Raw genomic sequence first — 12,695 nt, 5'->3', positions numbered from 1 at the left:
TCTTGCAGATTATCAAGCTTGAAAAGAACGGGAATGGGTACCACTACATTTTGGCAAATTTGGTAAGTTGCCTTCCTTGGCATTTTTTTTTTTTAGCATCTCGTATTTTGTAAAGCACTATATTTATCGTTACTGAACTGGAAGTCTTTTTTTCTAATGCACCTTTTGTGTAGAAAAAATACCAAAGTCCTTTGCAGTGTTCTCTTTGTGATGTTTTCTGTCCTGAGCCAGTGAGATTATCTCCAGGGTATCTCCAAGGTTGCTGAATTATTTTTTTTTTGGCCTCCAGGTTCAATCTGCATCTTTTCAAAGCCAGTTAAGCCAACTGTCAATTCATGCTTGTTCTGATAATGATTTTTTTTTTTTTTCATGTCATGGGCATCTGGGGTCCTGGTATTGCCCTCCTAGCTTGCTTCAGTCAGGTTACCAGGAGGCTGTTGACTATTGGTAACAATTTACATTTTCTAACTAGTTTTAACTCCACTTCAGTGTGTGTCCCCAAAGTGAGGTGTTTCACAGCCATCCTGACAGCCCCTCGAAGGGCAGACTTGTTAATGACGATGCACCAAGATCTCTCTGACCTTCCAATAAAAACAAAATATGTACCTATTCTGCAACTTGGTGCTAAATGAAATCTGACTGTCATGGCTTAAAGGAAGGAACTGGATTTAAAGATGTCTTTAAGGAAAGGATTCTCCCTGTAATGCAGGGAGGCGGCTGCCTGAGGACAGAGCTGTGCTGGACAGCGGCAGGGCCATCTTTCTGGAGTGATATCTGTCCTCTCCTAGGGGGACGGAGAATTTCTCTGCCTAGGAACGTTTGGGAAGCAGTAAGAGAGAGGAATAGCCTCAATCCATAGGGCAGCTGGAGGTTTCGTGCAGCAGAGCTCCTACCCTCTTGTCCCAGATGTGTCCGTCCATCCGGGGGGATGCACAGCAGAGGACGGGCTGGTGTCCGCGGTCTGGGGCTGAGGATGCTCCCCCAGGACCCGCGGTGTCCGTGCAGGGTCTGGAGCTGCTCTTCCCTCTCGCAGCTGCATCTGCGAGGCAGCGCGTCAGGCCCAGGATAATTAAACTTTAAACTACCAATTAGTCAAGCAGTTGCTGCCATTCTCCTCCTCTCAGTCCCAAGATAACTCTGTAATTTACAAGACAAAAATGGGCACATAATTACCCCATGATGCCCTGATACTGACCCTGCATTTCTACGCTGGGCACCTACCATGTAATTACAAAGTTAAAAATGTTGCGTTGTGCAGGGGGAGATGGGCAAACTGTAGAGCAGCCAGTAACTTCGGTTGCTAATTTTTAATAAATTATTATTTGTTGTAACCCAGGTCCCGGTCCTCAGATGTTTGTGAAAGTCCCTTCATTAAAGTTAAGCAGGGAAGCTATTTGGAGTAGCTGAAGTGTGCATGTCTGTGCGTGTTTATACATATCCATGCGGAAAGCTAAATAAGAATGATATCGCATCTTCTCTCTGCATGGTTTCATAAGGATAAATATATTAAAGGCATGAGATGGTCTCATACTCAGCTGTTGGAGTTATGAAGGACATTTCCCTCTGTCTTATGATAGCACTCTCTCCCACCTTCAGCCTGAGAAAGCACACTTTTCCCACCTTTAATTTGTTTTCTTAACCTTTGCACAAATGCTGAGAGGACAGAGGTGGCTGGAAGAGGCTGCATACTCAGCCAACATTGGTTATAAATAATTAACTCAGAGCAAAAGGCTTTTTATTTCTCCAGCTGCTCTGCAGGGAGATTCTGCCTCCCAGCTGCAGCTCCGTGGAGGGTGCTTTGGGTCCATGGGACCCACAGCGTCTGACCAGACCACCAGAATCCGCTGTTACTGGCTGTGCTTTTCAAGGAGCATGAAATTTATGGGAAGAAGAGTGAAAGGAATTCAAGCTCTTTCCTTTGGTCTTTCCTGCTTCTTAACACCCAGAACACAAACTCCAGAGACAGGAATATTAAAAAAAAAAACAAAACACCAAAAACCCACAAACCAGAAAGAGAGGAGAGGAAAATCAGACAACATGGGAAAACTTATTTAATAAATAAAAGGGAAAAAAAAAGACAAAAAATAAAACTAGTGCTCCTAAGGTTAAGAAGGTCCTTTCCAGGGCAGAAGAAGCACCAGAAGCCAACTCAGTTTCTGTGATGCTGCTGCACCCTGGCGAGAGCTACTCACAGTTCTGGTAAAATCTGTTGGTTCATGGCAAAAAGGCCATGAAGACCCCATGTTCCCGAGACCATATGGAAGCGAGAAAGGATGGCAAGCTTCCCTGTGTGGGCATGGCCAGTGCTGTTATAAGGGATTGGCAGAACATGGGATGTCGGCGTCTGGCAGGGATAAACCACGGTGTGGATGCTCTGATCCAGGAGATCACAGTAGGTTTTACCCCCTTTTAAGGACATCTCGTTGCCTGGCTTAGAGCCTTTCAGAGGGTGTAACGTGCTGTAATGTATTCCCACTGACTCATGCACGTAGTGGATAGACCTTAAACACCCCACATTTTCTTCTGTAGACAAGTCCTAAGACGACAGGGTGTGCATTGCCCACGCACACGCGTACCCTCATGTGCATACCCGCACGCCTAGAAAACAGCCCGGTCTTGGGGAAGTGGCTCATTCTGGAGTACTGGGTCATAGGAGAATAAATTAAGAGCTGAAAACTGCAAGCGTGTGAATATTTCCAAATGAGTTATTTTTCTGTCCCCTGTGCTGACTGATGGAGTGCTGACTTTAGGACTCTCATCCGATGTGAAGATAAGGCTCCCAGCCCTGGCTGGAACAGACTCTGCCTTCCACAAGTCAAGTGAGCCCCCAGCTGTCTCGTAGCCAGCAAGTTACCTGCGCTAGCTGGAGCAAGGGGATGAATTTTTAATATCCGCCTTTTGCAACACCGCCTAATATTTTTGGGCCCTTTCCCATGGGGAAACAATTATGGAAATTACATATTTGAAGCAAATGTTGGGAAATATTTATGGATAACCCCACTGAAGTTCTTATTTTTGGCTGTGTGCTTTCGGAGCTATACTCAGCCAAGGAAATGAAGCAGCAGCACGCTACTGCCCGGTTACAGCAGCTCCAAACTTAGGTTCCATCAGGAACGCAAAGCAAATGAGTCTGCAAGGCAAATGCGCTTGGCTGAAAAGGCCTGCAAAAATCATCCATTTTGAACACGGAGGAATTCCCTGTCTGGTCACAGACAATTTATGAACAAAGAGGAACTGTCTTGCATTAATCACCGCTTGTTTGCCCAGCGGTTGCTGTCGGGTGAGCTGTAGTAAAGCACCAAGTAGAATTTGACAAGTAGCAGCAAATGAAAGCTAGTATTTCCTAGCGGGAACAGCTTGCTTTTGCAGTGAAATTGCTGTTGCCAAGGTGAGACAATAATATTTCTGTGTTCACAAACAAAATGAAACCGTTCTGCACCTTAGGCCATGGGCATACATCCTTCTCCGAATCTGCTATGCCTATCAAAGACACAACCTGTCTTGTCTGCTCAGCCCTGCCCGTCCCACGGAGGTCTGTCTCCAACGTCACTGCCAGGGGAAGGGTTCCTGTGAACATCCCTGCCTCTTCTTGAGGCAGATTTGGCACTGTCTGTGGCATTTGCAAATTCATCAAAACTGGTCCTTGACTGGTACCCATTAGAGTTACCGCAATTAGCTTTCACCAGCTGCCAGCCTGGATATTTGTCAGGTGTATCAGCGCTGGGGGTTTGCGATCATCTCTCTCTCTCTGTGTCTGTTTTTCTTTTTGTAACTCAAAGAGGTTTGCCAACTTTAAGATGTGTTTGTTTTTGCGAATCTTATTTTTCTAAGCTTTGTTCTCAGCCTTTGAGAGCATCAGTCTAGCAACCACAAAGGAAAAAAATATAGTCAATAGTATCAGAGAAGCAAGCTTAGAAACTTCTGGGATTTCTTTCTTTTGATGTTATAGACTTTTTCCCCATAACCTTGGCTTCCTGTATCTGTTTGTCCTATGCCAAGGATGTAGGCTGACTCCTGTCAGTAGTGGGAGAACATCAACTCTCTTGGGCAGAGGAAAATCTTTGTCTTAAAATAAGTGACATTCGTGTGACCTCTCTTTAAAAGAAAATTATGAAGGACAGCTGCCACATGCAGTGTTTCAGCCTTTTTTTCCTTTCCTGGTGTGTTAGTCTACGTTGTTCTTTTAGCAAATGCTCTCATTTGAAGTTGAACAGATACGTGTTTGAGATTGCTGATGCTAGGGGTAGCAGGGAAGAGTAAAGACAAGAACAGAGTTGATTAGCAGAGGTAAGCATTTTTTCCTGTGCCATTTTACATCAGCGTGTGTCATGTTAAATGATGGACAGAGTTTCACTTTGCAAGCAGTTTAGTGGCTTTGGAGGTTACCAGCACAAGAGCTTTGCCAGCAGAGTGGCTTGTGCAGGAGTCAGGCAAAATCTGCTGGTTTGATTCAGTTCATCTGTGATTCAAATTGATTTGATTTTGATTTTTTCCCCGGGAAAATGGAAGGGAGAACTTCTGCACCACCAGGGCTGAGGCATGATGACCTGAGATCAGTTGGAGCAGACAATGAAAAAGGGATCCCCTCCCACATCAGCTGTCGAAGAGGACGTCCACGTCCCTGGGGAGCAAAGTTCTCCCAGCACAGGGAGATCAGCTCCCCTGAAGCGACGCAGCTCATGTACATCCCGCAGCGTGCTGTGGCTGGGTGAGGAGGGTCGGCTGTGCCGGTGCTGGGTACAAGCCTGCTGAGAGAAGCTGTACCTGCCACAGCACAAGTGTGGTGTGTGTGACACCAGGCCACCTGTCAATGGCTCCACAGCCTGCACTGAGCCCCTGGTTCAGCTTGCTTGGAGCTAAAACATTGTGGTTCTCAGTCTCCCATCAACTTGAAAGCTGCCATTTTTATTTTAGTCACCCTCAGTTACTAATGTTGTCTCCTGCCTCCAGAAGTATTGCTGATGGAAGGTACAAACAAGGTCAGCAGCATTCATATTTGCATCACCAGCTGACTGGAAACTCTGTTTTGCGGGAGTTTCCAAAAAGATGTGTCCAGCATCGGCTTCTTGTCCTAGTAAGGTCTCGAGATGCCTGGTCTTGCAAAAATGCAATTCTAATGTTGGAAAGAGATGTCCTAAGTTATTTTTAGGTTTCTGAAATTACGCCAGTTAGACCTTTCCTCTTTCTGAGAGGTTGGTGCAGGTAGACTTACGAGAAAACCTGTTTTTCTAGGTAGAGGAAGACAATATAGTATATCAGTGAAATTTCTGAGGTCTGCATTTGACTTCCAGACAGCTTTTCTGTCCTGATTCAGAGATAATCAAGCAGAGGAAACCCTTGTAACATTATCTCACCTGAATTACTGATAGTAAAAGACAGCAGGGCCCTGAATTAATTTTGCTTGAATTAGTGTTTCACACAAAAGAAAATCATCTAGTTTTGATACAAAAATTGCCCATGTGGGAGAATATGAACTGCAACCTTGGAAGGGTTTTTGCAGTAGCTAATGAGGTCTCAAAAGCATGAGTGACTGACTGTGGCTAAAAAAACGTCGCTGAACATCAGGTGAGTAACTAACAGATTATATTAGAACCATTGGAAGGAAAAATGTGTTTGCTTAAATCTCAGGAAAAAAAGTGTTAAACTAACAGGTTTCCTGAGTCATTTGCAGTCTCCTAATCCACTACCCTGGCTCAACTGGCAAGGGTAACATCTAAATTCATAGCACTTTCCTCATTATGACTTCATCAGTGCTTTTTTCTAGTCAAAACTTGCCTAGCTTCACCTTCCTCCATCAGATTTATGCTTCTGTTAGCTAGACCAAATATACCGTTATTGACGCTTTGGTCCTTGTAAACTGTGATCAGGTCATCCTTTAATCATATCTTTGATTGAAGTCTTGGCATCATTTCCCAAACCTTTAAAGCCTTTTCTGCTCTCTAAAGCACAAGAATCCACCTACAACATCTGTCCCTCTGCCTGGACTGAACTTTCCAACAACATATTTATGATCATTTATATCCAGCATGTGCTGAAGCAGTAGGATAGGGCTGATGTAAATAATATCACACAGGAAATCTTATGCCTGAAGAGCTGTGGCAAAAAAAAAAAGTTACTGGTCAGCTCCAGCCCTGTGTTCTTGAAGACTGGATCCTCACCTGACTTGATTTGCTTTGCATCAATGAACAGAACAAAACAGACTCATCAAACCGCAGGACTGGGACCCTGCCTGATAGCGCCTCTTCTTTCCATTTTTCTTTCCCCTTCTTCTTCACTTACTTCTGTGTTACAGTGAGGACTTGCATGTTTTGCTGCCACAATGAGATCTGACATATTAATTATTCGGCAGAAGCAAAGAAGGCCTCTCCTGTTGGAAGGCATGCTGGAACGAGACTTGAGCAGATGGGCTCTTTTCTGACGTACCCTCCGTATTAATGTGAAGTGATGGGAGTGAGGAATGATGCGTCACTGGAGAAGTCAAGCTTGAAGATAATTTGGTATATTAGGGATGCTCCGTCTGGGAGCGCTCGGCTTCTTGCTCCTTGCAGAAAGACACTGGCATACCTTGGAATGACAGGAGCCACTTTGCATTCACTCAGCTGATCTACAGCCATTCAGAAGCAATTGTTTTGCTTTGCCGAGTTTCTTATAATCATAACATCTGCTAGCAGGAAGCAGGCTGGCATTGCAAGCCATACATTGATTGCAAGTAAAGGGAGCTGGGCCAGTTTCTCAATGGTGCCACAGGTTTCTGTGGCACCCACCCAAGCTCAGGGTGAATTACTTAATTTTTTTTTTTTGCTTAAAAAGGAATATTTCAGTGTGCAACTCATTAAAAAAAAAAAAATAGACTCCAGTCTCTTCATCCCAGACAGAAGGGAACTAAAAAACCTAACACTCATTCCTGGGGTGAGGGAACTGTTTTAGGTTCAGCCAACAAGCTTTCTCCAGGCAATTCAGGAGAAAGGGGCATTTTCTGTCTCCTCTTTCAGAGATGAGCTTTGCCGGTCTCAGGGGGAGATCTGGAGGGCTCAGAAGATGCAGAGAGAGGAGAGAAAACAAGAGTGTTTCTCAGAAATTTGACAGTCTGCAAAGAGACTCTCTAATGTCCTTTCTCTCAGGAAAAGCCAAGACTTAGAGCAAAGGCACGGAGATTTTAAGCTGAGCTGTGGGGAGGTTTATGAGACGATCAGCTGCGGTGTGCCCAGAGCTCAGCCCTTGCTGCCTGTTACCGCAGCTTCAAAGGCACGATTATGCTGCAGGAGGTACCCCGCCGGAAAAAAGTGCCAACAATTAATACCAATTTGGTGAAGTATGAGAGAATTTGAAGGTGTGGGGCAGTGGCCGGCTGCCTGTTGATATCTGGTATGGAGGGGCAGCTGCTGCTGTCTGCGGCGTTCCTGCGGGCTGGGATGATGTCCCAGAAGGAACAATGCTGCCCGGTGTCATCCGCGTGGGAAGAGGAGAGGTTTAGGACACTGAGGGGGTGAAAGGAGACGTGCAGGGAAGTAAGTGGTGCTAGCAGATTTGAGGAGGGTCATGCATGAAGGAAGGAGGCTTTCCCTACACCGTCTGACAGCCGCCTGCACTGCCCACTCAACGTCTTGGCTCCTCAAGGTGTTCAGGGTATAAATAAGGAGCTGGCTCATTTCTGGGGTCTTTCTTTTCAAGGCAGATCCTTCGTGGACCAGTTAGTCAAGATGGATTTGTGAGGCCGATTTCAGGTCATCAATCTTCCTGCATTATGCATTTTCTTTGATGACTGAGCCCACAAGCAGTGGAGAGGAATATAAATGTGTGACTTGCTGAGACCTCTCCCAGCAACCAAGGCAGTGCACGGGACAGTAAAACAACCTTTGGCTGAAAAATGCTTTCTGTTTAAGAACAGCATAAAGAACAGATGCAGCAAGGAAAACACAATGAGGAAAAAACCCTTCCCAGTGCTGTTGTTTTCTATTTGAAGGCATGAAGGTCTGTAACAGCTGCCCATATTGTTTACTAACAGCAGGTCCTCTGCATGTAATCACTTTGTGAGGTTCGTTAATGCAGGGAGAACAGTCGATGGCACGGGCTAAAAAGAAAGTTTCCTCCTCTGAACTGAGCCTGGCTGTTGCTCAAACTGTGTGTTGCAGATGCTGTGAGTCAGAGCAGGCGTGGAGGAGGGAGGCTGTCTCAGCCCATCAGCGCGGATGGGTTCGGATTTTTGTGGTTTGTTGTCAGCCTGCTAATTTGATGGCATTCAGAGCAAGCCAGGCATTTTCCAGGCATACGCAAAGCAGGAGGCTGTATTCTCTGGTTTGCCGAGATGATTTTGTAAAGAGAATTTAAATCGATGGGACAGCTAATCCTGCTGTAGGGCAGGGGGTTGGCTGGCTGATTCAATGTCCCTTCCAGCCTGGTTTTGATGGTTCCCGGAGAGAACTATGCCTGCAGAAGTACTGGAGTACCTATGTCCTGGGCAGTGACTCTCTTTGGGGCTCTGGGGCGCTCCGTGTTGCCTGTGGGTCCCTCTGTGCCTGCTTTACCGGGGTGCTGGCACAGCACCTGGACTGGAGCGTGAGTTCCTTTATTCCTCCTCTTCTTCCCGGGGGAATGGCAGTGCTGCATAGGGAGGTGAAGCCAGATGCCTGCATGTCCAACTGATGCATCCCAAATGGTTCAGGTCTAAAGAACCTGAAGAAAGCTGCATACCCCCAATTCCAGGCGCTCAAGAACAGCCCGCTGTGCTGAAGATGTAGCTGCAAAGTGAGCTTCTTCCAGTATTCGCTGGCAAATTTTTGAAATAGTTTTGGCCACTGAGGTCCCATGGCATACATCATTCCAGCACTGTTCACTTCTTCCTATACTTGATTGGATGGCACAGGGAAGCATTTCTGCGCTGGTTCTTTCCCAAACTGGTTAATACCAACCACATTGCTGCAAAAGCGTGTCTGCTGCCCCTCAGTAGTGTGTTGCAGTCTTTTCTTAGTCATTTTTTTAAAAAATATTTTATGTTTTTCAAATATGGCCAATTGAAAACTAAATAAAAGGTCCTTTTTTTTTTTTTTTTGCAACATGTGGCTATGGTTAAGATAAGGTGACAGATGATTGATGACTTCTTTACTTGTAAATGTTGTAATTCTCCTGCTCTCCTGTTTCCTACAAGCACTGACTGATATTCCAGAAAGACAGATAAGCCTATTTAATTCCTGATGCCACTTTGTCAATAGAAGCATTTTCAAGAGACAGTTTGCATAATATTTTATATATTCTTGTTTATATGTTAGCCAGCAAGAATTCATCTTCTGTGGGAATTACACCTGATCTCTGGTATTCCCAGTTCATTGGCTGTCATCTTACCCAGACCTGCTCTAAGCAGATTTTAGTGATGCAGTGATTAAATTCCGTGGTAATTAGGACTGTTCCTATACTGACCTTGCACTGGGGCGTGTGGAGGAGGGATAACAGGTGAGAACGGTTATTTCAGCAGTTGGTAACAGCTGAAATGCAAAGACATATTCAAGGTTAATGATGTTCTCCATGGTCCCAACTGCCATAAATAATTGGAAAATATTCAGAGGTCTCCATACTTTTTAAAGGACCTGAATTTTCTCAAAAATCTGTGGGGAAAAATTAGTACAATCTTCAGGAAGAACTAATTCATTTTGTCTATTCATCATTTTTTAAAGTTTTGTATAAGGCGAATCCCAATATATATTGTCAAATATTTGCTTCAATTTCAAAGTGGTTTGGTTTGGGGAAAACAGTCAAAGACAGTGTTTTCAATGGCTGCTGTCTCATTGTTGGTGTCATAATCTTTTTTTTAACTTTTCCTATTTAAATCTGCTTGTTGAGGGGTCTAAAGACACCAGACATCTTACTCATACTTCGCTGTGAACTTGGACTTTTCTTCCTGACTTTTGTAGGCCTTCCAAGGAGGAGCTGGTGGCACAAACTTCAAGTTGCTGTGTGGTAGTTTTTTTGACAGATCTTTTTCCCCTGAGTATCTCCCAGGAGCAAGATGTCAGTGTAATTTGGTCTTAGCCATGAATACCCAGTTGGCAACCTGTGAGGTCCCTCTTACTAAACCTTAGGAGCTCTGCGTGTCAAAAAACACTTGGCCTGAAATGCATTAATATGTCAGGGACAATTATCCTCCTGCATTTCCTATTCATTAATCACAGCTCTGGCTTTCTGAAACCCCTACACTAGCAATTACAAACAAGATTGATGTAGGTTTAACCAGCATTCTGAGGAATACGTACACACAAAATGTCACTTTAAAAAAAAAAAACTTAAATCACTGCAATTTGAAGAAAAACAAATCATCTCTTTAGAGCATCTATACACCTATATCCAATCCTCTGCCTTCTAAGTGGATGCCAAATTGCTTACAAAGAGCCAGAAGAAAAACTGTGAAAGTCTTTAAAGACATTTTTGAGTCACTTAGAACTCCCTCGGCCTGCCACTGATGTCAGAGGGTAATTCAGTCTTTTCCTTGCAAGCTGTCTGTTCCTCAAAAGGGTTTCCATCTAATGGCTTGATCCTGTCCTTGGAAGTTAATAAGGTAATTAGCTCCCCCAGCCTATGCACAGAGAGCACCATTTTGGGAACCTGACCAGTGTCTCGTGGGAATAACGTGAATTGGCTTTTTAACTCACACTTTGTATGTTTGAAAGAAAGCAGGGGAGAGAAACCCAGCAGGAGTCTGAGAAGGTGCCTGCGGAGAATGTGCACCAGCAGCACGTGGTGGAGGGCAGAGGGAAGACAGAGCTCGAACAAGCTCTTCTGTTGCTCAAGTGATTGTATTACATATTGTCCCCTCATTCATTTTCCCTCACGTGTTATGGTTACTAATGGTGCTAGGGAAAATAATTGACTCCATCTCTTGTGCAAAAAAAACCCAGCAGGCTTCAGCCTGTCCTACACACAGCAGCCCAAACAGGAGGGCAGAGTCTCTGTTCAAGCACCTGCAAACAGTTTTGCGTAACAGTGCTAAAGAGATAGAATCAAATCTGAGAGGCCTAAAAAATGACCTCTTCTCCATGTTGCTTGCAGCGTATCTCTAACTATTTTTTGCCTCTGACTCAACAGAAGTGACTAATTCTACAATGTCACCCCAATGCACGTGTATTTGTGCACTTCTGTTCATCATATGCAGTGGGCAAGAGGTAGGGAAGAACAATAAAGAAATTAAAGAAATGTATTTCATTAGTAACCTGAAGTCCAAAAAGTACCCTTTTTTCTCCCAAATTAGTAAATCCTATAGCCTGTCTTTTCTAACAAACAGACTCCTTTGGTAGACTGACTGACCACTGACTTCTTGACCTGCTGAAGTTCATTGTTCAAGATTTGTTTTTCCCTACAAATTGTGACTTGAAAAGAAGTAGCCTCTCCATTGGTGACAGTGTATAAAAGTTAGAGATCGGTGAATAATTCTGCATAAAAGTTAGAGCTGGGTGAATAATTCATTCTAATACATTTTGAGAATTTTGTTATTTTCATCCAGGTGTTATTCAGGATATATTTTTCTGTTATTCTGCTAGGTTTCTTGTAAACGAGCTATTATTAATATGACTGTTTCCCTGGTAGAAATGGCAGGATATGTCCAACTCAGCCTGTGAGAAAGGCAAGTTCACCCTTCGGTCGACAAAGTGGTGCCTCTCTTGAACTGGACCTTATCTTGCAGAGGGAAGGCATTTCTCCTAAGCTGGCTGCCATATGCATAGATAGGCAGGATTGCCCTTATACATCCAGAGATGTGTTCCTCTGATGAGCTTTCCCTGTTTCTCTCCTGTACTCTAGGGATTCATGGATATTGACCTGACTAAATTCAAGGAGAGCGGAGCCAATGTAACTGGCTTCCAGTTGGTGAATTACACAGATGCTGTTCCCGCCAGGATCATGCAGCAGTGGAGGAATAATGATGCCAGGGAGCATCCTCGTGTGGACTGGAAGAGGCCAAAGGCAAGTGGTATTAAAAAAAAAAACATTTAATTTAGGGTCTGTCTGGCTCAGTTCAAGTTATGCTCACCTCTTTGTCATCACACAGAGCTTTTTAATCTCGCTCTGAAAACCTGTCACTTAATATAATTATGAAGATTATCTGTTCCAGGTGCTTCAACATTGTCTAAATTTTACTAGGCAGTAGTTACTACCTGCTAAGAAATGCACGATTTAGTGTATTCACTCAGTCTCCCAGTTTTTACCCTCCTCAAAGCTAAGGATTAAATATCTCATAATGTTCAGTATATGAAAAAGAAAAAGCTTCACTAACTCCTTAACCTTTGACTTGTTTACTAGATATCCAGTTGATAATGAAACCTTTCCAGATGTTCTTTCTAAGCATTTCAGATCAGTGTGTACAACAGAGTGTAAATATATTTTAATTCCTAACAGAGAAGACCCTGAAACTGTCGAGGGGCGGGTGGAGAAGGGAGGTTGTTTTTCTCTATCTGACATTTGAAAACAAATACACTTGTGACAAATGCTCAGCCATAGAAATGTCAACTTTGGAAGTATTTTTTTTAAGAAAGTTGCAAACAAATAAACCAGTAGTTGATCATAGGGAAAGGAATCAACATTAATGGTTGCTGTTCGTGCCAAGAGCTTTACACTGGTTTCTCTATGAGTTTGTGCTTGAATAAACTCATTTTTTTCAGAATTTTTGCATATTGAAGTAGAATTTTCTGGTCTCCATCGGTGACCAGAAAGAA

At 43.9% G+C, this 12,695-nt stretch overlaps 1 protein-coding gene across 2 annotated transcripts in view; it reads left to right on the top strand.

Moving 5' to 3' along the window:
- The window catches only part of GRIA1 (glutamate ionotropic receptor AMPA type subunit 1), a 126,055-nt gene that overhangs the window by 66,286 nt on the left and 47,074 nt on the right, over positions 1-12,695 (top strand). For both annotated transcript variants that reach the window (XM_086758569.1, XM_086758568.1), the window contains exons 5-6: positions 9-62; positions 11,785-11,946. In XM_086758569.1, the coding sequence (XP_086614695.1) occupies positions 9-62; positions 11,785-11,946 (216 nt within the window). The remainder of the gene's footprint in view (positions 1-8; positions 63-11,784; positions 11,947-12,695) is intronic.

Source organism: Chlamydotis macqueenii, chromosome 14, assembly GCF_036417535.1.
Source record: "Chlamydotis macqueenii isolate bChlMac1 chromosome 14, bChlMac1.mat, whole genome shotgun sequence".
Classification (NCBI taxonomy): Eukaryota; Metazoa; Chordata; class Aves; order Otidiformes; family Otididae; genus Chlamydotis; species Chlamydotis macqueenii.
This window is presented reverse-complemented; position numbering and strand designations above follow the sequence as displayed.